The sequence below is a fragment of the Gopherus flavomarginatus genome, chromosome 4, assembly GCF_025201925.1.
Source record: "Gopherus flavomarginatus isolate rGopFla2 chromosome 4, rGopFla2.mat.asm, whole genome shotgun sequence".
In the NCBI taxonomy this organism is placed as follows: domain Eukaryota; kingdom Metazoa; phylum Chordata; order Testudines; family Testudinidae; genus Gopherus; species Gopherus flavomarginatus.
The window spans coordinates 100,290,308-100,316,331 of NC_066620.1; the positions used below are offsets into that span (position 1 = coordinate 100,290,308).

General features: G+C 42.6%; 1 protein-coding gene across 4 annotated transcripts; it reads left to right on the forward strand.

The window, feature by feature from the left end:
- The first annotated feature begins 1,941 nt into the window (after window positions 1–1,941).
- MTRF1L (mitochondrial translation release factor 1 like) lies at window positions 1,942–24,613 on the forward strand. 4 transcript variants are annotated; one of them, XR_007773900.1, is made up of 8 exons: window positions 1,942–2,465; window positions 10,839–10,918; window positions 13,567–13,750; window positions 18,160–18,323; window positions 19,302–19,419; window positions 22,532–22,668; window positions 22,806–22,941; window positions 24,156–24,249. XR_007773900.1 is itself a non-coding variant. In XM_050949766.1 (7 exons), the coding sequence occupies exons 1-7, from the start codon at window positions 2,078–2,080 to the stop codon at window positions 24,369–24,371; spliced, it is 1,287 nt and encodes a 428-aa protein (XP_050805723.1). In that variant the 5' UTR covers window positions 1,961–2,077; the 3' UTR covers window positions 24,372–24,613. The 4 variants fall into 4 exon arrangements, 3 of the variants coding, with proteins under 3 accessions (XP_050805723.1, XP_050805725.1, XP_050805724.1); XM_050949766.1 differs by lacking the exon at window positions 22,806–22,941 and having other exon boundaries at window positions 1,961–2,465; window positions 24,156–24,613; XM_050949768.1 differs by lacking the exons at window positions 10,839–10,918; window positions 22,806–22,941 and having other exon boundaries at window positions 2,362–2,465; window positions 24,156–24,613.
- Window positions 24,614–26,024: the final 1,411 nt, after the last annotated feature.

Consider the following 26,024-nt stretch of genomic DNA (forward strand, 5'->3'; position numbering starts at 1 on the left):
GAGAGTGCATGGAAGTCTCTGCTGGGAACTGTGACTCTCCACCACCATGAGGCAGGCTGGGCATCTCATTATCCTTTGCTGTCAAGTCCCTCCTCCCCCTCCCCCACCAGGCTGTGAGCTTGGGCTGCCATCCGGCATAGGGGCACCAGTTTAATAATACTGCGTAGGGCCCCATAAATCCTAAGGACGGCCCTGGGAGGAGGGATGTTAAGAGAGAGAGGTAAAGAAGGGATGTACATAGCGATGTACAGGGGCTACAGGGATATACATCTAGGAGGGATATGGGCTGTAGAGATGCATAGCTAGCAGGAGTACAGAGGCTGCAGGAATGTATAGGAATGTATAACTGGGGGAGACAGGGGCTGTAGGGATGTATAACTACACGAGGTACAGGGGCTGTAGGGATGCATAGATAGGAAGGACACCAGGGCTGTAGGGAGGTGTAGCTAGGAGGGGTACAGGGGCTGTAGAGATGTATACGGGCTGTAGGGATGTGTAACAACACAAGGTACAGGGGCTGTAGGGATGCATAGCTAGGAAGGCCATGGGGCTGTAGGGATGCATAGCTAGGAAGGGTGCAGAGGCTGTAGGAATGTATAGCTAGGATGGGCACAGGGACTGTAGGGATGTATAGCTAGGAGGGGCACAGAGGCCATAGGGACATGTAGGGGTGTATAGATAGGAAGGACACGGGGTGTAGGGATGCATAGCTAGGAAGGGCACAAAGGCTGTAGGGAGGCATAGCTAGGAGGCGTATAGGGGCTGTAGGGGTATATAACTACCTGAGGTACAGAGGTTGTAGAGATGTATAGCTATCAGGGGCACAGGGGCTGTAGGGACGTACAGCAAGGAGCGGCGCAGGGGCTGTAGGGACATATAGGGACTGTAGGAATTTATAGCTAGGAGGAAAGCAGGGGCTGTGGGATGTACAGGGGTTGTAGGGATGTATAGCTAGGAAACGCACAGGGGACCTAGGGATGTATAAGGGCTGTAGCAATGTATAGCTAGGAGCAGTGCAGGGGTTGTAAGGATGTATAGGGGCTGTAGGGATGTTTACCTAGGAACTGTACAGATGCTGTAGGGATGAATAGCTAGGAGCGGTGCAGGGGCTGTAGGGATGTAAAGGTAGGAACAGCACAGGGGCAGTAGGGATGTATAGGGTCTGTAGGTATGTATATCTAGGAGGGGAGCGGGGGTTGTAGGGATGTATGGGGATGTAGGGATGTTTACCTAGGAACTGCACAGATGCTGTAGGGATGAATAGCTAGGAAGGGCGCTGGGGCTGTAGGGATGTATAGGGGCTTTAGGGATGAATAGCTAGGTGGGACGCAGAGGCTGTAGGGACATACAGCTAGGAGGGGCGAAGGGGCTGTAGGTTGTATAGGAGTTGTAGGGATGAATAGCTAGGAGCGATGCATGGGCTGTAGGGATGTATAGAGGCTGTAGGGATGTACAGCTCGGAAGGCACAGAGGCTGAAGGGATGTACAGCAGCTGTAGGGATATTTAGCTAAGAAGCACACGGGAGCTGTACGGATATATAGGCGTTGTAGGGATGTGTAGCTAGGAATAGTACAGGGGCTGTAGGGATGTATAGCTAGGAGGAGAGCAGGGACTGTTGGGCTGTAGGCATGTATAGCTAGGAACGGCACAGGGGCTGTAGGGATGTGTAGGGGGTGCAGGGATGTATAGGGGCTGTAGGGATGCAGACTAGCACAGGGGCTTAGGGATGTTTAGGGGCTGTAGGGATGTATAGCTAGGAGGGGGCGGGGGCTGTAGGGATGTTTAGCTAGGAAGGGAGCAAGAGCTGCGAGGACGACAGGTGATGATCACGGGTGCCTGTCTCGCACCTTCCCTCGGTGTTTCCCAGTCTATGGCGAAGGATCCAGCTGCTGCTTCCAGGAGCGAGCGAGGAACCAGCGGCTAAGACACGCCCCCCCAACACTGTCGGGCCTGGGACTGTCTCCGCTCCGCCCCCTCCTCCTGGCCGTCCAATCCGATCCCTGCTACGATCAACCCGAACCTCGTCGGCTATTTCCGAAGTTTGCGGGGAGCCGAGCGGCTTCGGCAATTTCCGGTATGGAAGGGGTGCCACCCGAGCGTTTCCGGCTGGAGAAAAACCCGAGTGGCTTCGGTCTTTTCCGCAGCGGGTCCTTCGCCTGGGGCATGCGGCTGCTCGCGCGGACTGTCCGCGCAGCGCAAGGGCTGCGCGCGGCCCCGCCCCCCGCCAGGAGCTGCCGCGGGGCCGCCGCCGGGGCCGCTGTGTGCGGGGGACGTGCCGCGCAGCAGCCGCGGCGCCCGCTGAGCTCCTGGCCCGGCCTGGAGACGCTGTTCGCCGCCCCCGCGCTGCGCCGCTTCCTAGAGGAGCAGGCGGGGGTTCGGGGCGGCCCCGAGCTGCGAGCGCGGATACAGCGGCTGTGGGCAAAGGAGCAGGAGTTACGGGACACGCAAGAACTGGCACGAGCAGGTGAGAGACCCCCCCCCAACTAACGGCCGAGCGCGCATGGCCCCGCCCCCTGGCTCTGGCCCCGCCCACCTGCTCTGCTGGAGCCCGCCCGCCCGGATACGCGAATTCCAGGTTCTGTGTGCGCGCGCGTGTGGCTGCTAACTCCGGAGTTTGTCTACACGGGGAGTTAATTCCTGATTAACTCCGGAATTAAGAGTGCTTTATTGCATTTTAGCTTAATCCGAATCAGACTAAGGAACTCATGTTGCAGAATAAGAGCGTGCACAGAAGGTATTAATCAGCAATAGCTGTTCCACTTTAAATTCACACTTTACCTTAATCTGAAATAATTTCTCAGTAGCAATGAGTGTTCATTGGGCTTGTGTTCCTGACGGTCCTGTCTAGTATTTAAATCCCCTTGGGGATCTGTGCCATAGTTTCTGCAATTGTTTTTATTTAAGTCAGAATCACAGCTTTCATTTTTGAAAAAAGTTTCTAGCCTTCAGGGATGCAGAGAAAAAATTTAAATGTGAACCCTAAAGGCTCCATAAGAAGAAAGCAAATAATAAAATTACTTTTAGAAAAGCTCGTATTTTTGAGGGGCCTGACTCATGATTTTTTAATGTTTGCATGTTGACAGTATTGTGTTAAAATGTGCTAGCAAAACATTTACCTTATCCTGGTGTGTGCAGGCCCAAAATGAATATTTTCTAACATGCTATATTTTCCCCAGACTATGAAAGATCATAACTGTCAGTTTTCAAATAGTTGATGGGCTAAAATTTGCTTGTATAGGCTCTTCATTGAACAATTACAAATGAAAAGATTTAAATAGAAATAATTCAGCCACCTCCACCTGGCCGTCATTTGACTTTTTAATCATAGACTATGTCTACGCTATGGGGATGATAGTGGCATAGTTTTGGTGGAATAGCTATCCCAGCATAACATCATAGTGTGTAGATGAAGCCTACAGTGATGGAATAGGTTTTTCACTTGCTGCAGAAACACTTCCTTCCCAAGCAACAATAGCTAGATTAACACAAGTATTCTTCCATCAACCTAGCTGTGTCTAGACTGGGGATTAGGTTAGCGTAACTACAGCGCCGAGGTGTGTGGATTTCTTACAGCCCTGAGCTCTGTAACTATGTAGAAATAAGTTTTAGTGTAGCTCAGGCCCCTAGATTTTTTTTTTTTTTTTTGGTGGTTGTTCTCAGATTATTTTGGTTGTATTAGTTATTTCACTGCAAAATGGTACCCACCTTTTTTGGCAGTGAAGATATAGCCTTACACCTCATTGTCAGTAGGAAAAATGTGTATTTTAACTTTAAAATCCTAGTGTAGACAAGCAGTTGTACTTTAACATATTAGCTGTTTGAGATAAACCGTAGTGGAGAGCCTACAGTTTACTTGACTACATGACTTGACTACATGTTAAAACTAAAAATAACGTTGACTACATCAGGGTTTTAACACGTTAAATTAATTAGTTAAAAGCATACCTTCTTTCCTAGTGACAGTAAGGCCTAATGGGGCTTTTGGTTGTGCTAAAATAACTTGACTATGCTATCGTAATTCAAAACGTCACCCTTTTTTGCCTACTATGATATGGCCCTATAATTCACAATGGGTAATAGATACAACTTTTAGATAATGTTTTCACCTCTTACATTACCTACCTTGTCTCTCATATCCTGGGACTAACATGGCTAGTATGCTACATATAATGGGTAATATTCAGTTTAGTGAAGAGGGTTGGATCAAGGTTTTACACACTATTTAAGCCTTTAACATGAGGCTTACGTGGCATTGAGAGCCTTTCTGTAAATGCAGATCACCAGCTTTATTTAATGATCCATCCTTTAAACATACTAGCAGGTCAATTTAGAATTGAACATGTGTGGGAAATAATGAAGCACCAGTAACTGAACAGTGCACAGCATTTCCCTTCTAGATAGAGGAAGAAAAAAAGATACAGCTACTTTCTTAATCACAATTTAAAAAAGCATTTATTGCAAATCAGTTTTGAGTCCATCCATCCTTGTTTAGAGCATCATCTGGTCTTTTGAGTGTACATGACAATTTATGCTTCTAACCTGCATTAGCACATCTAGCAAAAAGGCAAACACCACTTTTTTGCACTCTTTACCAGTGTTCCCTCGGAGGATATTTTTATTTTCCTGAGGCTGGCAATATAAAAGAGCATCTTTTGTATGTTACTCTAGGCTTCTTGTGTCCAAAGTTTAATTCAGACTGAAACTCGGAAGCCAACAGAAGTAGCAGGGGAGTGAAAGGCTCTCAGCAAAGAGTAGCAGTGCAGCCGAAGCAATGCAGTTTAGAGAGCAGACTCATTGAAAGAGATGCTCTATATCTATCTACTAACTGAACTGGGGAGGGAAGGGGTATGTGTTTGTTTAATGCACACCTGCTTAATCCATGCTGATACTGTTTCCTTTATCCCTCCCTGTGTTCAAGCAGCAGACGCTTGAGGGTATATCTACACAGGTGTAATTGTAGCCCAGGTAGGCATACCCACACTAATCTACCTAGCATGGATAAGAACAGTAATGAAGATGTGGTGGCATGGACTTCAGTGCAGGCTAGTCACCTGAGCACAAGCCCACCAAGGACCCTGTGTACCTAATTGAGCTAACCTGCACTGAAGTCCTTACTGCCATGTCGTCACTACTATTGTTATCTATGCTAGCTGGATTAAAGCTAGTGTGGATATGCCTACCTGCACTCCAGTCACACCTTCATTTTTAGAGTAGGCTGTACACAAAGAGCCTTCTCCTTTCAGTGGAGTCAGAGTGTTCTCTTAATAGATTGTTTTGGATGTGGTGTTTTGTTGTATGTGAAACTGTATTTGGTAGCCTAAGGGCATGTCTACGCTGGCAAAGTTACAGCAGCGGCAGTTACAGCACCGCTCAGAGAGCACTGAAGGGAAACCGCTGTTGTGTGTTCACACTGTCAGCTGCCTGTGCAATAGTATGTTCACACTTGGGCACTTGCAGCAGTATTCACAGCAGTGCATTCTGGGTAGCTATCCCACAGAGCACCTCTTTCTCTTCTGCCGCAAGGACTTGTGGGAAGGTGGAAGGGATTGTGGGGCATCCTGGGTACTGTCCCAATGACCCGTGATACGTTGCTTCGCATCCCAGAAATCCCTTAGCTTCTGTCTGCCTTTGGCACCATCTTTCAATGGTTTGTGTACTGTGCACCCTGCCTCTTCAGGCTGCAGAAATGGATCCTGAACTGTTGACCAGTATGCTGCTCGCTCTGACTAACACATCACAAGTGGCAGTGGAGTTATTCCTTAAACTACAAAGGCAGATGGAGTGCAACATTGTTCTTGCCATGTGTAGAAGATACAACATGAGATTGCTTGTGGCATTTATAGAGGTGCTGACCACAGCTGAATGCCATTTTTGGGCTCGGGAAACAAGCATCAAGTGGTGGGATCACATCGTCATGCACGTCTGGGATGACGAGCAGTGGCTGCAGAACTTTCAGATGAGGAAAGCCACATTCATGGGACTGTGTAATGAGCTTTCCCCAGCCATGTGGCACAAGGACACAAGAATGAAAGCTGCCTTGTCGTTGGAAAAGCGTGTGACAATTGCACTGTGGAAGTTGGCTACTCCAGACTGCTACCAATTGATCATTAACCAGTTCGGAATGGGAAAGTCAACCGTTGGACTCATGCTGATGGAAGTGTACAGCACCATTAATTGCATCCTAGTCCGAAAGACCGTGACTCTGGACAACGTGTGTGACATTGTGGATGGCTTTGCACAAATGGGCTTCCCTAACTGCGGAGGGGCCATCGATGGCATGCATATTCCAATTCTGTCACCAGACCACCTAGCCACCAAGTACGTTAATCACATGGGGTATTTCTCAATGGTTCTCCAGGCGCTTTTAGACCACCGTGGGTGTTTCACAGACATTAATGCAGGCTGGTCCAGAAATGTGCATGACGCACGCATCTTTCAGAACACTGGCCTGTTCAAGAAGCCGCAAGCAGGGACTTTCTTTCTGGACCAGAAGATCACCATAGGGAAGTCGAAATGCCTATTGTGATCCTGGGAGACCCCACTTATCCCTTAATGCCGTGGCTTATGAAGCCATACACAGAGCAACTTGACAGCAGCAAGGAGCGATTCAACAACAGGCCAAGCAAGTGCAGAATGACTGTTGAGTGTGCTGTTTAAGGGCTTATCTACACTGGCATTTAACAGCACTGCAACTTTCTCACTGAGGGGTGTGAAAAAACACCCCCCCTGAGCTCAGCAAGTTTCAGCACTATAAAGCGCCAGTGTAGACGGTGCACCCGCCCAGTGCCAGTAGCTACGCCCCTCGTGGAGGTGGGTTTTTTTAGAACACTGGGAGAGCTGTCTCCTAGCGCTCTGCTTCGACTACACAATCCACGTTAAAAGCAGTGTTGTGGCAGCACTTTAACATTGCCAGTGTAGACTAGCCCTAAAAGCCTACTGGTGCTGCCTCTGTGGGAAGCTGGACCTGGCCAATGACAATATGCCTATGCTGATAGCCGCATAGTGTACGCTCCATAATATTTGTGAAGGAAAGGGTGAAAGCTTTACTCAGGGCTGGACCCCAGAGGCTCAGTGCCTGGAGGATGTGAGTCTGAACAGCCAGAGGTCAGGGCTATTAGAGGGGCACAGCGCGTGAACATAAAGATCGAGGATGCTTTGAGGAAGCAATTTGAAGCTGAAAGCCAATAATACTTGTTGCTATGTGTGAGATTGCAGTGCTTGTAATGCTAGGAGCTGATTGGTGCACATGATGCAATAAGGGGGTTTAACATAGTTGTATGTTACTTTGCAGAGCTCTTTTTGTTTTCAATTTATAGAATAAAGATTGCTTTCAAACCAACACAATTCTTTTATTAAAAGACAACAACCGGAGGAGAGAGTCAAACAAAAAAATATGTCAGCAGGGAAGGGGATGGGGGAAGGGAAGGTCTCAGGAGGAGGAGGGGTCCCGGGACAGTTTAAGATTTATGTATGTCCTTGGATTATATCCAGTCCTCTCCTTTGGAGTACAATGCAGCGGGTACTGTACTTCAGCAGGGCCAAACTGCAGAGGGGATGGGTGTTGAGTGCAGTGGGTAGTGGGAGTCTGCAGTGCTGGACAGTGAGGAGGGAGGAGTGGAATGCTGCGGGTACAGACTGGAGCCAGGAGGTTGATAAAAGTGTGATGGTGGTGTCTGGAGGGCCACATAAGAAAGAGTTTTGTGACAGCTGGTGCAGGGGAGCTGCTCGGTTTGAAGAGCTGGTATAGCCTGGAGTGTGTCTGCTTGGCGCTCCATAACGTTAAGAGCTGCTCCATGGCTTTATTCTGGTATGCCACATTCTCCCTTCGGTCCCTCTTCTCGCTGTCCTGCCACTTCTTCAATTCCTATTTCTCGGCAGCGGAGTACATAATAATCTCACACAGAAAGTCCTCCTTAGTTTTTCTTGGCCACTTTTAATTCTGCACAGCTGTTCAGCCACCGATAACAAAGAAGGAGGCTGGGCTCCCGAGGTCATCTCTGTGAAGTTTAAATGCAACATTTTACAGAAGCAGTATTGTATTAAAACACAGCCAGTACTCACACACCTGTCACTATCTGGCTGACCCCAGGCAAGCACACGAGCCACAAGACCCCCAAAATGGTGAGTGGCCACAGGGACAGGGTAAATCACTTTTTCTGGACCCTTCTGTACATTGGGCATGTGACTCTTGGGGAGAGCCAACACTTTGGGGGGGAGGGGGGTGATAATCATTCCTATCCCCACACTTTCCACAGGATGTGATCATTATGGAAGGTATCTCGCTGCTGAGGGTGAACAGGGAATCAAGGGAGGGTCTTCTCCAAGCCTGCGGCTTCCACCCTGGCCTCTATGCAGCTTGCCTGTGTTCAGCAATGCCCCCCTCTCCCTGCCCCCCTGTGACGGCACAGTGGTGCGGGAAGGTTACCGTGACTGGGGGAAGAAACAAAGCAGCTCTGCCAAAGAACCTGCGGCAGCGGATTGCCCAGTATCTCCACAAGAGTTTCCTGGAGATCTCTGAGGGAGATTCCTGTGAAGTGAGGGAGTCAATCAACAGCCTGTTCTGCCGCTCATACGAGGCATGCGGTGGGAGACAAGCCTTGCCTTCTGCAACCCCCTTACCCCCAACAGCTCGCTTCAGCAATTCCCAAAATCAGATCCACTTACCTGAGGCCTCCTCTCCTGTTTGTGCTTTGCCAGTCTCCGACAGCTGTGATAGCCTAGGCTCCTCCAGGATAGAAAAGAGCTGCTGGCTACATGCATCTCTGGCCTTCGAGTCATCTTCTGCCTCTGGGTACCCCTCCACATCCTTGTCCAAGATTTCCTCCTCCTGGCTCAGTACACTCTCGACTGGCACACAAGCCAACAAAGTATCCACAGGGCCCTTCGCGATGGAGGTGGGATCGCTGCTCAGTATCACGCCCAGCTCTTTGTAGAATTGGCAGCTCGTGGGCACAGCACTGGAGTGGCAGTTTGCCTCCTGCACCTTGTGGTAGGCTTTCAGCAGCTTCTTCATTTTGACCCTACATTGCAATGTGTCCTGGTCATGGCCCTTTTCTGTCATGCTTCGTGAAATCTGTCTGTAGATACCATAATTCCTACGGCTGGAGCGCAGCTGGGACTGAACAGCCTCCTCTCCCCAAATGCTGATGAGGTCCAGCAGCTTGGCATTGCTCCAAGCGGGTGATCACTTGGTGTGTGGAGCAGGCGTGGCCACCTGGAAAGATGCACTGAGATGACTGCACACATCACCGAGCAAACAGGAAGTGGACTTTCAAATTTCCAAAGGAATCTACGGGGTAGAGCTGATGGTTGTTGGTCACCAGAGGGCAGGGCAGTAGAGTTCAAGCCGATGACCAGAGAGATGAGAACAGGAATTGTTCAACACCTCCCGCAGGCCAATCACAGCACTGTAATCGCCATGGTGTCAACACTGGCACCGCAGCGCTGTAACCCTGGTGCAGAAAACTCTATGCCTCTTGTTGGGGTGTTGTTTTTTTTTTAAAGCACTGCATCTGTGCAGTTTCTGCACACTAAGTGGCTTGGCAGTATGTACACCTGAGGAGTTACAGCGCAGAAAGCTGCTTTACTGCGCAGAAACTTGCCAGTGTAGACAGAGCCTAAGACTAGGTAACAATGTTTTCCTGGCATAGATGTGATGAGCCCAGCAATACTGGCAAAACCCTGTGTAGACATAGTTATATCAGCAAAAGAGTCCTTGTCATTTAGGAGGTCGTTTAACGATACCTGCAAAGATCTCCTTATGCCCCTATAAATTGCATCTCCAATCGGAGCTCTGCTGATATAGCTATACCAATATAGCTGTATCGGCAAAGCCTTTTTCCTGTCAACTGGTCCTAAAAAAAGCTTGTGTGCAAATATTGGTATTATCTAAAATCAGGCATGGTCAGGAATTTTACAGTGAAACACTATTCCAGTGAAATTTTTAATGATAGGTACACAACAGTTTTCAGCTTTCAACATTAAATGTAATTTTTTTTCAGCTATTATACATCAAAAAGGTTTGTTTTTACATTGAAAAGAAACTATTGTTTAGAACTGTATGCTTTGAAAACATTTTTCTGAGATGATTGGTAATAGTATATAAGACCTTTAGCTTCTGGGTTACTATTCAGAATCCAGTCAAAAGCAGAAGTGGCCAAGAGTTATTGCAATATAATGACAGGTTTGGCCTGTGTGCTGGATATATATATAAGTAGTATTTTTAGTTCGGTGTCCAGTGTACTGGTGTAAGCTTCACGAAAACTACCACCACTTTGGCACCATTTTTGATAATTGCAGAAGAACAATCAAGGATTGAATGGGCATGACATATATAACAGTCCCCCTTCATTGCTAGAAGTGGTAACGGCGGGCTGTTTAAAAGTCTGTCTGGGCTGGATTAATTTATTTTAAGAATTGCTTGTATTATTCAAGAAATGTCATCTGTGCTGAGCAGTGAGGTAGAGGTGGGAATGTTGTGATACAGCCAAACCCTTAGGTAAATAGAGAATTTTAAGATTAACTCCTAGTTAGTTTTCTTTCTGGATAGAATAGAGAGAGATTAAATAGGGTGGATCACCCCATATCTCATATAAACAATACCAGAAAATACTATTAAAATAATTATTCATCTCTATCACATATTATGGCAAATGTGGGGGTGGGGATGGACTAAGGTCTAAGGTAATAACATATCATAGTCTTCAACTTTTAATGACGTCAAAATATGTTTTTATTCAGTAAGAATTGTGGTTTGTCATACAGCTATTGTGGAGGGAGGATTAATGAGATTGTGTAAATCATAGCTATTGAGGATTAACTCACTCCAATATTGCAGATGAGAATGAAGATTTGCAGAAGCTTGCAGAAGAGGAAATAGTTTCCTGTCAGGAAGAGATAACTGAATTGAAGCGCCAGGTATAGTCCTTTATAAAGTAACGTCATATATCCATCTACTATTCAAAGTTAAATGAGCAGTAGCCAAATCCTGTCCTCATTTATGACTATACAACTTCATTCAAATTAGTTTTTCATTTTTTACAGTTGGTAGAAAAACACAATCCCATGTCTCTAGCAAAGAACTGCAAAGTTGACATATTATAGAATCACAGAAATACAGGGCTTGAGAGGTAATCCATCCCTTCATGGACCAAATATCCCTAGACCATCCCTGAAAGGCATTTATTTGTATTTATAGAGCCCTATGTGGGCACTTCTCAAGAATTTCAAACTATAAATGCTAATAAGGCTTCCTCTGTTCTCTGGCTGCAAGAGAAACTGTTAATTAGTTTTACTGCTTATATATATGTGCCCAGGGCCTTTATCAACTGATAAGGGCAAATACACATAGGATCACTGTGAGAGTAGGCTATTGCTTTTACAAAAGACATTTTTAAACTATGTAACTAGTTCCCACTTGTTAGTTTGTGTAGGCATCTGCATAGTAGTAAGTTTCATCAAAATCATTCCCTTTGGAATGTGCACAATAACAAGGTAAAAAGCTATTTTTTTCCCTAAATCTGATCTGTTAAAGAAAATTGATTTAATTTTGCCACATACTCATCCAGCACCAAAATGACAGTTGGTTTATATGTTTATTTTTTTTGGTAAACATACAAAAATGTATAGATTTACAGGAAGAACAGATAAGACAAAGATATATAGAGAAACTTTACTCAGGACAAGCAAGCAGTAATAGGTGGAAAACATTACAAGGAAGTGTTTAAAGCGAGCTTGGTCCAATATGTAAAATTGTTTTATAAAGGCTATTAATGATGTATTTTCAGGTTTTAATATCAGTGCATTTTTAATTTGTGATCAATACAAATTCACATCTTTCCTGATTTAAAAAAAATAACAAAATAAAACAAAACAAAAATCTTGAACAACTCCATGACATATTTCCGAACCTTTTCAGTTACAGAGCTACTTAGTTGATAAGCTAGTATTGAGTTAAAAGGAAATCTCAGTTTAAAAAAGACTTTCCATTTCCAGATATTGGTCAGTGATTTCTGTAGTCTCCAAAAGCAGAGGTCTCTTCTGGCTAATGGAAATCTGTGCAAGGTTTTGCTGGTCAACTTGAAGGGAGCCTTTCACCATCACAGACAAACACAAAAAAGGCTTTTCCCAACAAATGCACACTTGACTCGAGTTAGTCTTCTGGGAGGTAGTGTAGTAACAAAAAGGGCACTGACTGGAAGTCAGGAGATTTGGGTTCTATTCCTAGGACTTCCATTGACCTGCTGTATGACTTTGGGCAGGTTATTTCACCTATGCCTCAGTTTCCTACCGATAAAATGAGGATAACGATACTTACCTTCCTTGAAGTCTACAGATAAATGCTAGTAAGTATTATATATTCATGTATTAATGGGAGTTGCCTGGGGAAAATAATAGTACAAAAAAAAGTAGGTTGAGCTTAAACACTATATGGGAAGAAAGAGCATTAAGAAAACTGCCCAGTTGGAGAATGTCAAGGAGCTACCGTAACAGACTGCAAAATAAAATAATTGACGGCTTGTGTGATATTTTCATACCATCTGAACATAGTGAAATATTTCAAGTATGCATTGAGGTGTCAGGAGAAGAAAATCTTAGGATATGTCTACACTGGGAAGTTTCTGTGCCACAAATTATACCACTTTTATTAAACCGCTGGAATTAAACCGCTGTTGCGTGTCCACGCTGTGCTCCTTGTGACGCTGGAGCGCATCCACATTAGCAGCTCTTGCAACGGCAAAGACAGTAATGTATTGTGGTAACTATCCCACTGTGCAACTGGCCACAGGGTGCTTTGGGAAGGGTTTGCAATGCCTCATGGGGCAGGCACAGCATCACATGATGCAGGTTTCCCAATCCCATTGTTCCAGGGGCATCCTACTGCATTGCCAGCTGTTTTTCAACTGAAGGGGTGGTGGGGAAGAGTATGTGACAGGGAGTGTGTGTGTGTGTATGAAGGGGAGACAGAGCTTGTGTCAGCATGCTGTCTTGTAAGTTCAAACAGCGACAGGAAGCAACCAGTCCTGAGGCAGGGGGAAACCCTGACATCAGCCCCCGCCTCCCTCCTTGCAGAGATCTCAAGGGTGCCAAGCTACCTACCCCTGTGTTCAACAGCGCGAGCATTCCACATTAATGGCTTGCTTTGTATCCCAGAGCAGATCAGCACAGCACACAACCATTGCCAGAAATAATGCTTTGAAAGGGGAAGGGCGCATGTCTCCGGGGTAGCCAAGTTCAAAACAATGAGCAGAGCAGTAATGAGGCATTATGAGACAGCTCCGGAGGCCAGTTACAGCGCAGAAAGCAATCGAGTGTCTACACTGGCAATAGAGAGCTGGAGCCTCTGTGCAAATAGCCTTATGACTCTTGTCGAGGTGTGGGGTTTTTGTTGTTTTTTGTTTGTTTTGTTTTTTGCAGCGCTGCAACTGAGTTTCTGCATACAAAGTGGTTGGCAGAGTGTACACGGCTGCAGTTTGAGCACAAAAAGCTGCTTTACTGCACAGAAACTTGCTAGTGTAGACAAGCCCTTAAACAGGTAAAATGGTGTGTAATTTTTGTATTTACAGATAGCATTGCATTTGATTCCTTCAGAAGAAACAGACAACAGTGATTTGGTCATGGAAGTAACTGCTGGAGTTGGTGGACAGGAAGCCATGCTGTTCACTGCAGAGATATTTGATATGTATCAACAATATGCTGCATATAAAAACTGGAGATTTGAAATACTGGAATATTTTCCAAGTGAAATAGGTTAGTAATTAATGCTCTAATAACTTGAATCAAAAAGTTGAATAGTTAAAAGCAATGTACTTACATGAGGGTTTTGTTGCCTGCCTACAAGCACTTCACTTCCAAATTTAAGTAAACAGAATCAGTGGAGCTGTTTTAATATATAAACAAGATTTTTCTCAATTTTTACTGTGAGAATGAAAGGATGAAAATCTATACCTTCACACAATGTAGTTGGCATAGCTTGAGAAAAATCAATATGAATTGAAGTTACATGTTCAAGGTGAAGATATCTGCATACTGGTATGTTTATATATTAAGTATGTTTTGTAATGATTTGGAAACAGTTGTTTTATATAGCTATTTAATATTCTTGTTTTTATATGATCATTCTGTTGTATTCTGAATGTTTGTTCAGTGCTCTGGGTGCTTTGGGACAAAAAGGGGCACTGTGAATTAAAATTATGTTCAGTGACTAAGATGAAATATCTTGAATTTATCTGAAATGTTATCTTCTGCCAAATATTTTCTCATCCATTTAAATTTTGTTTCAGTAAAAATGTACAATAAAACCTCACTAATCTGCACCAAAAATGCACATGCTTAATATCACACACATGCTCAATTGTAAATTCACCTGGACAGTAAGTTTAAAGGTTGAGCCATTACATAAACCTGGGGATCTCCACTTAACCATATAACTCTTATGATAAAGGTTTAAATCAGGCCTGCACAACATGCGGCCCACGGAGGCTCACTGTGCGGCCCACGGTGGGAATCAAAGGGCTCTGGGCTGCCGGCAGCGACGGGGAGCCCAGAGCCCTTTAAATCACAGCTGCGGCCAGGATTCATAGGGCTCTGAGCTGCCCGCAGCCGCGGGGAGCCCAGAGCCCTTAAAATCCCAGCTGCGGCCGAAATTCAAAAGGCTCTGAGCTGCCCGCACCGGCGGGGAGCCCAGAGCTCTTTAAATCTCAGCCGCGGCCGGGATTCATAGGGCTCTGGGCTGCCCGCAGAGATTCCCGGCCGTGGCTGAGATTTAAAGGGCTCAGGATTCCCCGCCACCACGGGCAGCCCAGAGCCTTTTGAATCCCGGCGGTGGCTGAGATTTAAAGGGCTCAGGGCTCCCCATGGCTGCAGGCAGCCCAGAGCCCTTTGAATCCCAGCCACGACTCCAGCGGATGGGCTGGGACTGGGATTTAAAGGGCTCGGGCTCCCCTCAGCGGCAGGAGCTCTGGGCCCTTTAAATCTCTGCCTCAGCCCTGCAAAGCTCCGGGTTCCCCCAGCTGCTGGAGCCCTGGGCCCTTTAATTTGCCCCTGAGGGCTCCCAGCCACCTCTTCAGTTGGGAGCCCCTGGTTGGTTTAAAATCAAGTATCACCTCCCCACCCCCAACCTTCCTTTTTGGCCCACAGCTGTTTTGGTGGGGCGGCGCTGGGGAAGGAGGGTTTGTTTCTGCAGGGCTGGGCGGTGCTGAGGCGGGGTGTTTCTGTGGGGCCGGGAAGTTCTGGGAGGGGGATGTTTCCGCGGGGCCGGGGGGTTTTGGCCCTCAGCTGTTTTCTTTGGAGTAATGTGGCCCTCGCTGCTTTACGAGTTGTGCAGGCCTGGCTTAAATTGTGTGCAAGACCTTTCCTTGGAACGCTTCACTGAAATGAATATTACCATTTGGGAATTATAGGGCCATATTTTAATGGGCAAACCTTACTTGTACACATGAATTAGTTGTTGCATGCATTTGTACTTCTGAAAATGTAGGTCTGGTTCCTTTATGAAACCCATCTTCATAAGCTACACTGGTCACTTTCTGACTGTCATAAAATAATCCTTGTGACTCCATCTTAATGAAGATCGGATTTATTCATTTGTATCTTTTATTCAATCTAGTAAAGTTAAATTGTGTAACAGGATTTTTTTTTAAAGCAGAAAAATTCAAATATGTAAAACTGGTCTATGCTACAGTCTTCTTCAGTTCTTTTCTCATTGTCAGCTGAGCATTTTGGACTGCTAGTTGCTACTGACTATCATGAGCTCAAGTTTTCTATTATTTCAGAATCTCCTTCTAGAGATGTTATTGTTAACTGGATTAAGCAAATTCCCCATGTGCTAATTCTTAAACATGCCAAAATTTATAATTCAAGGACATCCATCAGGTAGACTAATTCTATCACAAATAAACGGATGATTGTGGTCAAGCATACCCAGTTTGCCAGTAAATTTGCTTGCCGAGTCACAGTACAGATGGTATAAGGCGTTCCTGTGGGTGTGCCTTGGTGTGGATGGTACTTTGTTTCTTAATCAAGTTAATTAATGTCCATTCTATTTTTTTTATTTCCACATGCTGTGGTAGCTTCTAATTAAATATACAGTGGTTTACTAAAGCAGATTAACTCACTAAGACATTTCACAAAAGACATGAATGTAGGTTCACCAAATGGTAAACAAATAAGATGTTTGACCCGTATAGTTCTAACAAACATCTATTTTGGAAACATAAAAACTTTTGGGATAAGACATGGGAAAGATAGAGAAGAAGCTGAATCACTAAAATCCACTAGAAATTAACTTAATAATCACTGATACCATAGTGCACTTTCAAAATATTTTTACTGTGATCATCAACCAGCTTCCTCTTCAGCTTGCTATGTAGAAGAGATACTTATTTAGCTTTCTAATTAGAATAAATGTTTAAGCATTAATATTATGGTAAGCCTAAATTCTATGTAATTGAGCAAGAATCCTTGAATATACAGCAATAAATCTTTTACTCAGTCTGATGATGGCCATATTATACAATTGAAAGATTTCACAAGAATTGTTAGCATGGAGAGCATATGTTGAAGTTTCAGATTTCTTTGGCAGCCATTCGTATTTAACAGACATATCCAAACTGTATCTTGGATAGCTGTATTTATTAGTATTAAGTGGTGGATTTAACATACAGCATTAACATAATAAACTGATACATGCTGACAAATCACTTAAGCTATAAGTTTGTTTAATTATGCATTGAGGTAACAAAGCTATACATTTACAAATTTATATAAAACTCTAATTTATTGGCAAGTATGGGCAAAAAATTTTTAAAAATCACCATGATAGGTCAGATGGCTTTGTAAGGGAGCAGGGAGGGAAATTGTAAGGTTGGCATACAGACAATATTTTTTTGTGGGGGAGGGTGTGGGGGGTTCCTACAGACTGACTTAATGGAATCAAAACTTATTTCTTTTTTGTGAGAAAATGTTAGTAGAATATTAAGTGTCTGCAGAGAACAGCAATATTTGCAAACCCCTTCATTATAGTTGTCAAACACCAGTCCCACAGTGTGGATCTTACCTACTAAATGTATTTTTGGTGGCCTAGATTGCATAGTCAGATTTCTGCACTGTTTTGGCTTTCATTTTAGAAAGCTTCTATCTAGCCCTTGAAGAGAGAGCCTAACATGTATACTGATGCAGGAATGGCTTTTAGTGATATGAACCTACCCGCTCCTATTAATCTCATTGGGGTTAACTCCAAATTCCAGTTGTGACACTTTGTCAGCCTTAACTATTTCATTGCTGATAATTTTAGTGACTGGAAAGGGATGGCTGGGAATTGAGGGTTTTTCCTACCTCTCAGCAGGAAAGGAAATTCAGAGAAAGAAGACAGGAAGAGAAATACAAAAACAGGGAAGAGAGGAAGAGGACTAAAGGTGGAAGGGAGACACAAAACAAAAATAGTCATGGTCCTAAAGTTGAGCAAATTTTTCCATTGAGTAATGTTGAATATAGCAAGATACTAACGAATAATAAGTAAGTTTGTTACTATACAGAGACCATATTCCACTCATGATCTTTTTGTAAACTTACCATTGACATAAATGGAGGGGGCTATGTAGTTGTAAATCTATATCATGGCCCATAAACATAATTTAAAATGGCATTTGGCTTCCTCCACAGAATGCATTTGACATGCCTTCCTTTAACAAACAACCTGCAGGGAATTTTTGTTCTTGGACTTTTTTTTTTTTCATCATTGGGTATAAACCTGACTGAAGATATTAGTTAAAACATTTTTCCTTGTTAACTGCTTCGTTTTTTTAAAAAATTAGAAGATTAATTCCTATGGGAATTTCCTAGTAGAAAACTCAGCCAAGAAGGGATACTGCCTGCCTCTTCATTGTATAATCAGCCATCTTGATTTTGCCCAACACCAAAAGCTACATGAGACAACATATAGAAAGCAAGAGTGCTGCAGAATGTTGAGGAATGGAACACAGGTTGGCTGGTGAGGAGGTACTTCATAATTAAGTAAAGCCTGATTCAGACTACACATGAGTCACTTGACAAATTATTCCTAACTTTTTCCCAACAACAAATGTCAGTATCATCTAAATAAAATGTTTCAAATGATAATAAGATAGTTATAGTAAGACAGTTTTCTCTTTGTCTTTAAGGTGGCCTGAGACATGCAGCTGCCAGTATAGCAGGTCTTGAAGTATACAAGCATATGAAGTTTGAAGGAGGAGTGCATCGTGTTCAGCGAGTGCCAAAGACAGAAAAGCAAGGCCGTATTCACACTAGTACAATGACTATTGCACTATTACCCCAACCCATGGAGGTAAGATGTATTTAAATATAACTAATTGTCCCATTAACAACCCACATTACCTGCCATCTTGAAGACATGTAAAATTTTTCCCTTTTGACTCTTTTGACCTCTCCCTGATTTTTATGGGGTTATTCCAAAACCCAAAGTCATGTTGTGTCTAATTGTCATATTTATGTCCAGAGAGGCTAGAGAGCAGGGGCACACACAAGTGTGTGTGTTTGTGGATTTCTTCACATTCCTGCCTCACAAAATTTTTCCTCCAACAAACTGTTGTGACTTCAATAGGATTTTCTCTTACATAGCTTGTGGAGAATTACTTTGTATGAAGTAAGATCTCTTTAACTTCTATATTTTATATACACTAAGTGTTTGCTAAGCATGAAATATGTTCCATTCTAAAACAACATTTTTGAACCAAAGTCTATTATAATTCCAGAAGAATGCTTTAGTACATGGGAAGTGGGAATACAAATTGGTTGGGGAAGAGGAGGGAAGAAATGTCTCAGGAATCCCTCATCCAAATATCAGCTCTTCCTAGTGGACTTCACCAGAGTATGTCAAAGGTGGATTTGTATCCCTGACACAGTGACAAAAAAACTTGAACAAAAAAATGTGGAACTTAGAGATTTCATTTACCTATGCATTCTCTATAAATTCCATATTTTCCTTCTAAAATGATTTGCTGAGAATTTTGTCCTCATCAGGGGTTTGCTGAGCTAACAACCCTGAACTTGCTAAGAATTAAAACTTTGTATTGATCTTTGCTTCACAAGAGCTTGCACTGCAATCTGATCACCAGGACTTTATTGTGCTTTCTGTAACTGTTTTGTTTTTGCATCAACTTGAAATGGTTTTGATCTCCTACTGAAATATACTGTTTAAAATATATCCGAGTGTTTATATTAAAAATAACTATCATTTGTCTAGAAAGGAAAAACAAAGATGTGTGTGTGTTTTTTTTTTTCTTTTTTATCTTCTCTATCACAGATCAATCTGATAATTAATCCTAAAGATTTACAAATTGAAACTAAGCGAGCCAGTGGAGCTGGGGGCCAGCATGTAAATACAACTGACAGTGCTGTACGGATAGTTCATATTCCAACAGGTACCTAAAAGTTACTCCTAATAAAGGATCTACAATGTGAAACTATTGTCATAACTGAAATTCAGATATCTTATCAGGTTGAAAGGTCAAAAAGCTAAATAATTCTACCCATGTTCTCCTCCTACTTCTTCAATCTCTTTGTAAGAACAATTTTCGGTACTGGGAGACAAAAAAATCATGTAATTTAATATTGGAAAATCCTTATGGGATTAGGGTTTTGGGAAGGGTTAATGAAATAACCATTCATTTCTGCAAACTTTATAAAACTACATCCAAATTTAGATCTCTGTGGACATTTCCCCACAGCACAAAACTACTATCCCTCTTGGCACACCTGGTGGCTTCTGCTTCATGTTCCAGTACTAAATTATTAGAGTGTTGGAACTGAAGATTGAGGTGTATTGGGATACATGTCTGTTTTCGGGGGAGTAGCCTACAGTCCTCTTGATTACAGTTTATCACTTTCCATGTTTATTAAATTTCGCACACAAAAAGAAGTAGTGCTTAAAAGCAGGTCAGACTATTAGGACAATGATTTGCTTGAGAGTGGAAGTACTTGAGTGTGGAAGTACGGTACTCTATACTTGGAGTTTTACCTCTTCTTAGTTAGCAATGATGATTTTATCACACAAATCAATTTCTGTTGCTTTTGATACAACTCTAGCTTATTCTGAAATCTTGAAGACACTAGAGTTCCATTCACAAATGTTTTCATAGCTCATTAATATAAAGTATCTTGTCGTCCACTTCTTTCCCCATTCACAGTTTTGAGGACCACTTCCTTTTACTATCCAGTTCATTAAACCATCTCCCTTTTTATTCACAATAATGTCCTTGAGACAACTGCAGCAGTTGATTATATGGAAGATTTATATTTTTAGGTTTTTTTAATGCAATTTAGCAGCTGAAAAAAGGATGAGAGGCAGTAAAAGACAGATCTTCAGAGCTTGAGACTCACTGAACAATTGTGTTTGGTGGTTCACCCCTTCCCCCCTCAGCATCTGGAGAATAGGGTATTTCCTTTTCTACTTAACATTATGATGTTAGCTCTTTGAAGCGGGCATTGTCTTTCTCCATTTAACACTGTACTTACTGCTGTGGGGACCCGCTCCTAATTGAAGTGTGTTGGTGCTACCTTAATGCAGGTAACTGCAACTCCTCCACCTGCCTCCTTCATTCCATTCTCAGCTATTGACTTTCATCTGTCTTCTGGCTCCTTCCTCATAGCATATAGGTGTGTTCTCGTATCTTCATCCTCAAAAAAAAAAAAAAAAAAAAAAAAAAAAAAAAACCTTAAATGCCACCCATTTCTAAATGCCATGCAGTCTTCTTTATACTCACCTCTGAGTTTTTTCAGTGTGCCATCTACAACAGCTGCCTTGACTTCCCCTCATCCAGCTTCCTTTTGGACCCTTCTTATTTAGCTTCCACTCTTCACCTCCACCAAAACTGCTCTCACCAACATCGCCAACTTATCATCAGTCAAATTCCAGAATCTCTGTTATCTTCTCCTCTTTGATCTTTTTGCAGCCTCAGTATTGCTGATCACTCCAGTGTTCAACACCTTGTTTTCCCTTGGTTCTTATAGCCGTGACAGGTCCAGATTCTCCTCAGACCTCTCAGATATCTCTTTCAAAGGTTCCATTCTTCTCTCATTATGTTGGCATCCTCTTTTATTTGAGCTCCCTCTATTCTCCCGTTGCCAGCAGTCTTGCAACATCAGTCACCTCTTACTGTTCCTCCTCCCAACATATCCAGAATATTACCACTTATTTTACAGAAGATGACAACTATTACTATGTTCTGGTTACTAAATACTTTAGATCTTCTAGAGCCTCCCTTCATCCTCTACTGAACCTTGGAACACCCACTTAGGAAGCCAAGTCCCCGCAGAGCATTAAATATCCCAGTTCCCTTGGGAACTAGAACAGCAGCAGCACATCTTTACAATCACCATTTTCTTAACGTTAGATGACACTTCAAGATGTTGGACTTCAGCAACCAATTACATTTGTTGCTATATGAGCTAATGAACTGTTACCTGATCTACATGCTATGCCATCTCTTGACCTTTTCCTATGACATTTCATTTCTTCTTTCCTCTTGTGCCTGTCTCCATCATACCCCCTCCTTTTATGTTCCTGTTCTCCCACTTCCATTATTCCTATCATATCAGCTCCATTCACACTCCCTGGTGGCTACAGAAAAAAAAAAAGTATAGTTTTTAAACTATACATTATAAACAATCAGTAGTAAAAACACAATCTTATCAGAGCCAGCAAGATATATATAGATATATAAACAAATCCAAGAAATTATATGCAATTATTTTGTAACTCCTGTATTCCCAGCATGTTGTTTCTCTTCCCGGTATTCATTACTCACACCTCTTGCTCCTTGTCCAGCTTAGACTGTAAGCTTTTGGGGTGGGGACCGTGTCTTTTTATGGTGGAAGAGTTTAGCGTACATTTTGTGTACTATAATTATCCACACCCTTAGTCTCCCACACTGATTACTGCAGCCTCTTCTTCCCTGGCCTTCCTAATTTCAAAATTTCTTTAATCAATATCATGCAAAACATAGTTGTTAAGATTATCTTCCACACCAGTGAATCAGATTACATGACTCATCTCTTCTTCCACAGAATAGCATATCATATTCAATTATAAATGTAAACATCTTGTGTATGTGGTAAATGACCTGCGCAATTCAACCCTTATCTGAATCTCAGACTAAAGTTTTACTATGGATACAATTTTGTTATAGAAAAATTAAGCAAAATTGACAGAACTGTCATAGCACAAAAAGGTGAAAATCAGGGTATGGTTACAATGGGACTGAAGTCTAAACTGGAGTGGGACTGAATCTGAAGCCGAAGAAGTCGTGGAACTATTAAAATCACAGAATCTGTGACCTCCATGATTAAATCGCATGCTTAACTATTACAGATTTTGGATTTTATTTTTTTGCTTCCCTTAACTTGGTAAAGAAGGTAGTAGCTTGTTTTTACTTTTAAAATAAAAATAATTTCCATTAAAGATGCAATCACAACAATATTTTTGTACTTACTCTTATTAAATGTTAAATCTGATTATATTTTTGCTGTAATCAGGTGTAGTGTCTGAATGTCAACAAGAGAGATCTCAAATCAGAAATAAAGAGAAGGCTATGCAAATGCTTCGTGCTAAACTATACAGCATCAAACTAGAAGAAGAGACAAGAAAGAGATACAATGCCAGAAAGATTCAGGTAGGATTTACTTTGCAAATGAATAGCTCTATGCATATGGGGTTGCTGATAGCAAATTACATTTTAAAATTAGATTAAAAAGAAAGTTAATTGCTATATATTATAGTTAAATGCAGTGCACAAATGTCTTATTCCAGGGGTTCTCCAACTTCATCGCACCATGACCCCCTTCTGACAACAAAAATTATTACATGACACCAGGAGGGGGGGGACTGAAGCTTGAGCTCAGCTACCCCGAGTGACAGAGCCAAAGCCTGAGCCGCACCATCCCAGGTAGGGGGGAAGAGGAGGAGCAAAGCTGAAGCCCAAGGGCTTCAACCCCAGGCAGGGGCCTGTAACCTGAGCCCCCCACCCAGGGCTGAAGCCCTTAGGCTTTGGCTTCAGTCCCAGGCGGTGGTGCTCAGGCTTTGGCCCGAACAAGTCTGAGCCTGCCCTGGGAACCCCATTAAAATGAGGTCCCGACTCACAATTTGAGAACTGCTGTCTTATTCTATTAAATTGCAGTGCATAAGGATTGGGTAGGGCTTGGTGGCACAGATATTTTTCACCCTGGCTAGTAATCTTACAGATTGAGCTAGCTGTTGTACACAGGGATTGAAAAAAAACTTAGCTACCATGCATGTAATGTCAATAGCAGCATGATCATGCATTCTGCACTTTTGACTACTCATCTAGTTCTATCAGGACATAGTACTACCCACATTAAGTCTCTGAATAGCTTTCAAACTGCTGACTTTGTTTTTTAAATTAACATACCTGAAAAATATCTCAGATACGTGACGGACAATATTCAGTACTGGATCAGTAACAGGGTAAAGATCTGATGTCTGATAACCCATCACAATCAGAAACTATGTGCCATTAGAAAGGCAAGACTTATGGCTTTCCAGTAGGATACAGCACACGTTTCTTAACCTGATAATTTATTAAATATTTGACCTTTAACTGTGAAATGACATACACAAAACATATATTCTCGTTCAGTATAAAAATTTGTATTCTAGCTATACTTCATACATAGTGCTATACAAGATCTAGAGACCTAATGAGACAGGTGAAACAAAATAACTGCTGAGTACAAGTAACAGGAATACTAGAGACAATACTAATTTTTAAATCACATATAACATTTCTTATCCATTGATAGCAACTCTAGCACTTCATATAGGTTTGTAGTAACTATAAGAACACTACAGTTCTTCATACATATATAATATATATGATTTAAGAACTTCTTATTCTTAGCCATAGCAAACAGGTCTGTGGGTTAGTCCTATTACTAAATCACTGTCATGAATATTGTGTATTTCCAGTAGGAAGTAAACAACTGATGTTCAAATGCTTGACCAGTATGTTTAAAAAGAATACCATGATAATGAAGTATCAGAGGGGTAGAGCTGTGTTAGTCTGGATCTGTAAAAGCAGCAAAGAGTCCTGTGGCACCTTATAGACTAACAGATGATAAACTGATTCTTCTTATGTGGTAGATTGGGACCAAAGGAAGATCTGAGAAGATCAGAACATACAACTTTCCACAGGATCGTGTAACTGACCACAGGATAAACAGAACAGTGCATCATATTGAAAGTTTTATGTTAGGGGAAGAACTGCTAGATGAAATGATAACATCCCTGAGGGAATATGCGGATTATGAAACTTTAATGGAAATTATTTCAGAAAATGTAAAAACAAATGTCACCTGAACTTTGTTCTTTGCTAAGCCCTGTAATGACAGATATGGCTACCCTGACACACATTAGCAGCATGGTTGTTTGCTGGAGCATCACACAGGAGGTGTAAACTGCAATTCAGAGCATCAAAAAGGATTAATTTATCTCTTCATGACCGCTAAACAGTTTTTCCTACTTGCTGGAGTAGAAGACTAGACTCTTGTATGAGATGACTACAGTGTAGAAAATCTAAAGTAAATATGATTGCATTTGAAGTGTTTGCAGTTTTTACTTTCTCACCTAAGGACATTGCTGCTCTACTCTCAAAAGGTATGCAGAAAAACTGAGCTGAGTTGCTTCTAGTTCTAGGCTTCATCTGAGCATAAAAATCTGTTCCATACAGTGTAAAGCCAAGGATGCAGGGAGCCTCCCTTTTATAACATTTAGGCCTGTGGTTAGGATGCTCAACTGTGAGTGGGCTACTCTTACCTCTCAGGTGAGTGACCTAGCCACTTGGCTATACAAAGACTCTGTTTCTGTTTCTGTCTCTGGACCAATTAATATTTAATTATCTTATTAAAGTAGAATGAATTCAACAAGAGATTGAGACCTATATCAGAATATTCCATAGTCCAGTGGCTAAGGTACTCACCTGAGAGGTGGGAGGCCCCTAGTCAAATCCCTTCTCATCAGGCAAAAGGGGGAATTTAAATTAGGGTCTCCCATATCTCAACTGAGTACCTCAAGCACTGAGCTAAAAGCTACAAGGGAGAAAGAACCCCTCTTCCCCACAGCCATTTTGTGTGGAGTGAGACAGGCACATAAACTGATTCTTGTGAAAATGTGTTAGGCACTTAAGTCACCTGACTCCAAGAGAGGGGTTCCTGGTTGTGGATCACAAGCAGAAGTAGGTGCTTCCCTGCAGACCAGATTCAGGCACTGAACTTTTAACAGGCACCTGAGATGACAGAAGTTTAGGACATACTTTTCTCATCAGCATTTCCTACCATGCCTAGCGTGCTGACATTCGTAGATCCCATTTTCTGGTGCTCCCTCTCCCCATGCATTGTATAGGGAGCCTAGGCACCTAACATAGGCTTTGTAGTTCCAGTCATTTTCAAAGCATCTGAAAGCTAGTCTCAGTGTTGCAATGCTCAGGTTCCTTTGTGGATTTCAGATGTAATTTTTTGAAACCTGAGCTTCAGGTCTTCTTTTTCTTGCTTTCCTCTTTTTATCAGTTATATCAAGGTTATATGCTATTAGAAAAGTAATGGTGACTAGACTATTTTCTGTAACCTTCAGCAAGATGCTAATCTCCTCTGTAAAGGTGGAGTTTTTATTGTCTATATACATTGTTGTGCTGACTAATCATGACTGTGTAAGTGTTGCATTAGCAGTCCTGGAGCTCTGAAGTCCTTTACTCAGAATGGTCCAGCCTGGGGATGGCAGTGCAAATTGTCCTGCCAGTGTCATTAAAGATGGCAATTCTTGCAAGAGTAAGGCAAACGCCAACTAAATATAAAGTATCTTAGCTGATAACAAAAATACCTGTTCTCTCCTTAAAATCAGCTACTGTACTGGCGAACTGGAGGGTAGCAATTATATTTGAATCTGTCTTTCTAAAAGTGGTATAGGTAATCCTGGAAATTTTAGACCGGTGAATCTTATTTCAGTACCAGGTAATAG

Coding starts and splice junctions, on each gene's coding strand:
- MTRF1L (XM_050949766.1), top strand. CDS start 2,078: ATGGAAGGGGTGCCACCCGAGCGTTTCCGGCTGGAGAAAAACCCGAGT. Junction 13,751..18,159: donor ATATTTTCCAAGTGAAATAG/GTTAGTAATTAA, acceptor TTTGTCTTTAAG/GTGGCCTGAGACATGCAGCT. Junction 18,324..19,301: donor TATTACCCCAACCCATGGAG/GTAAGATGTATT, acceptor TCTCTATCACAG/ATCAATCTGATAATTAATCC.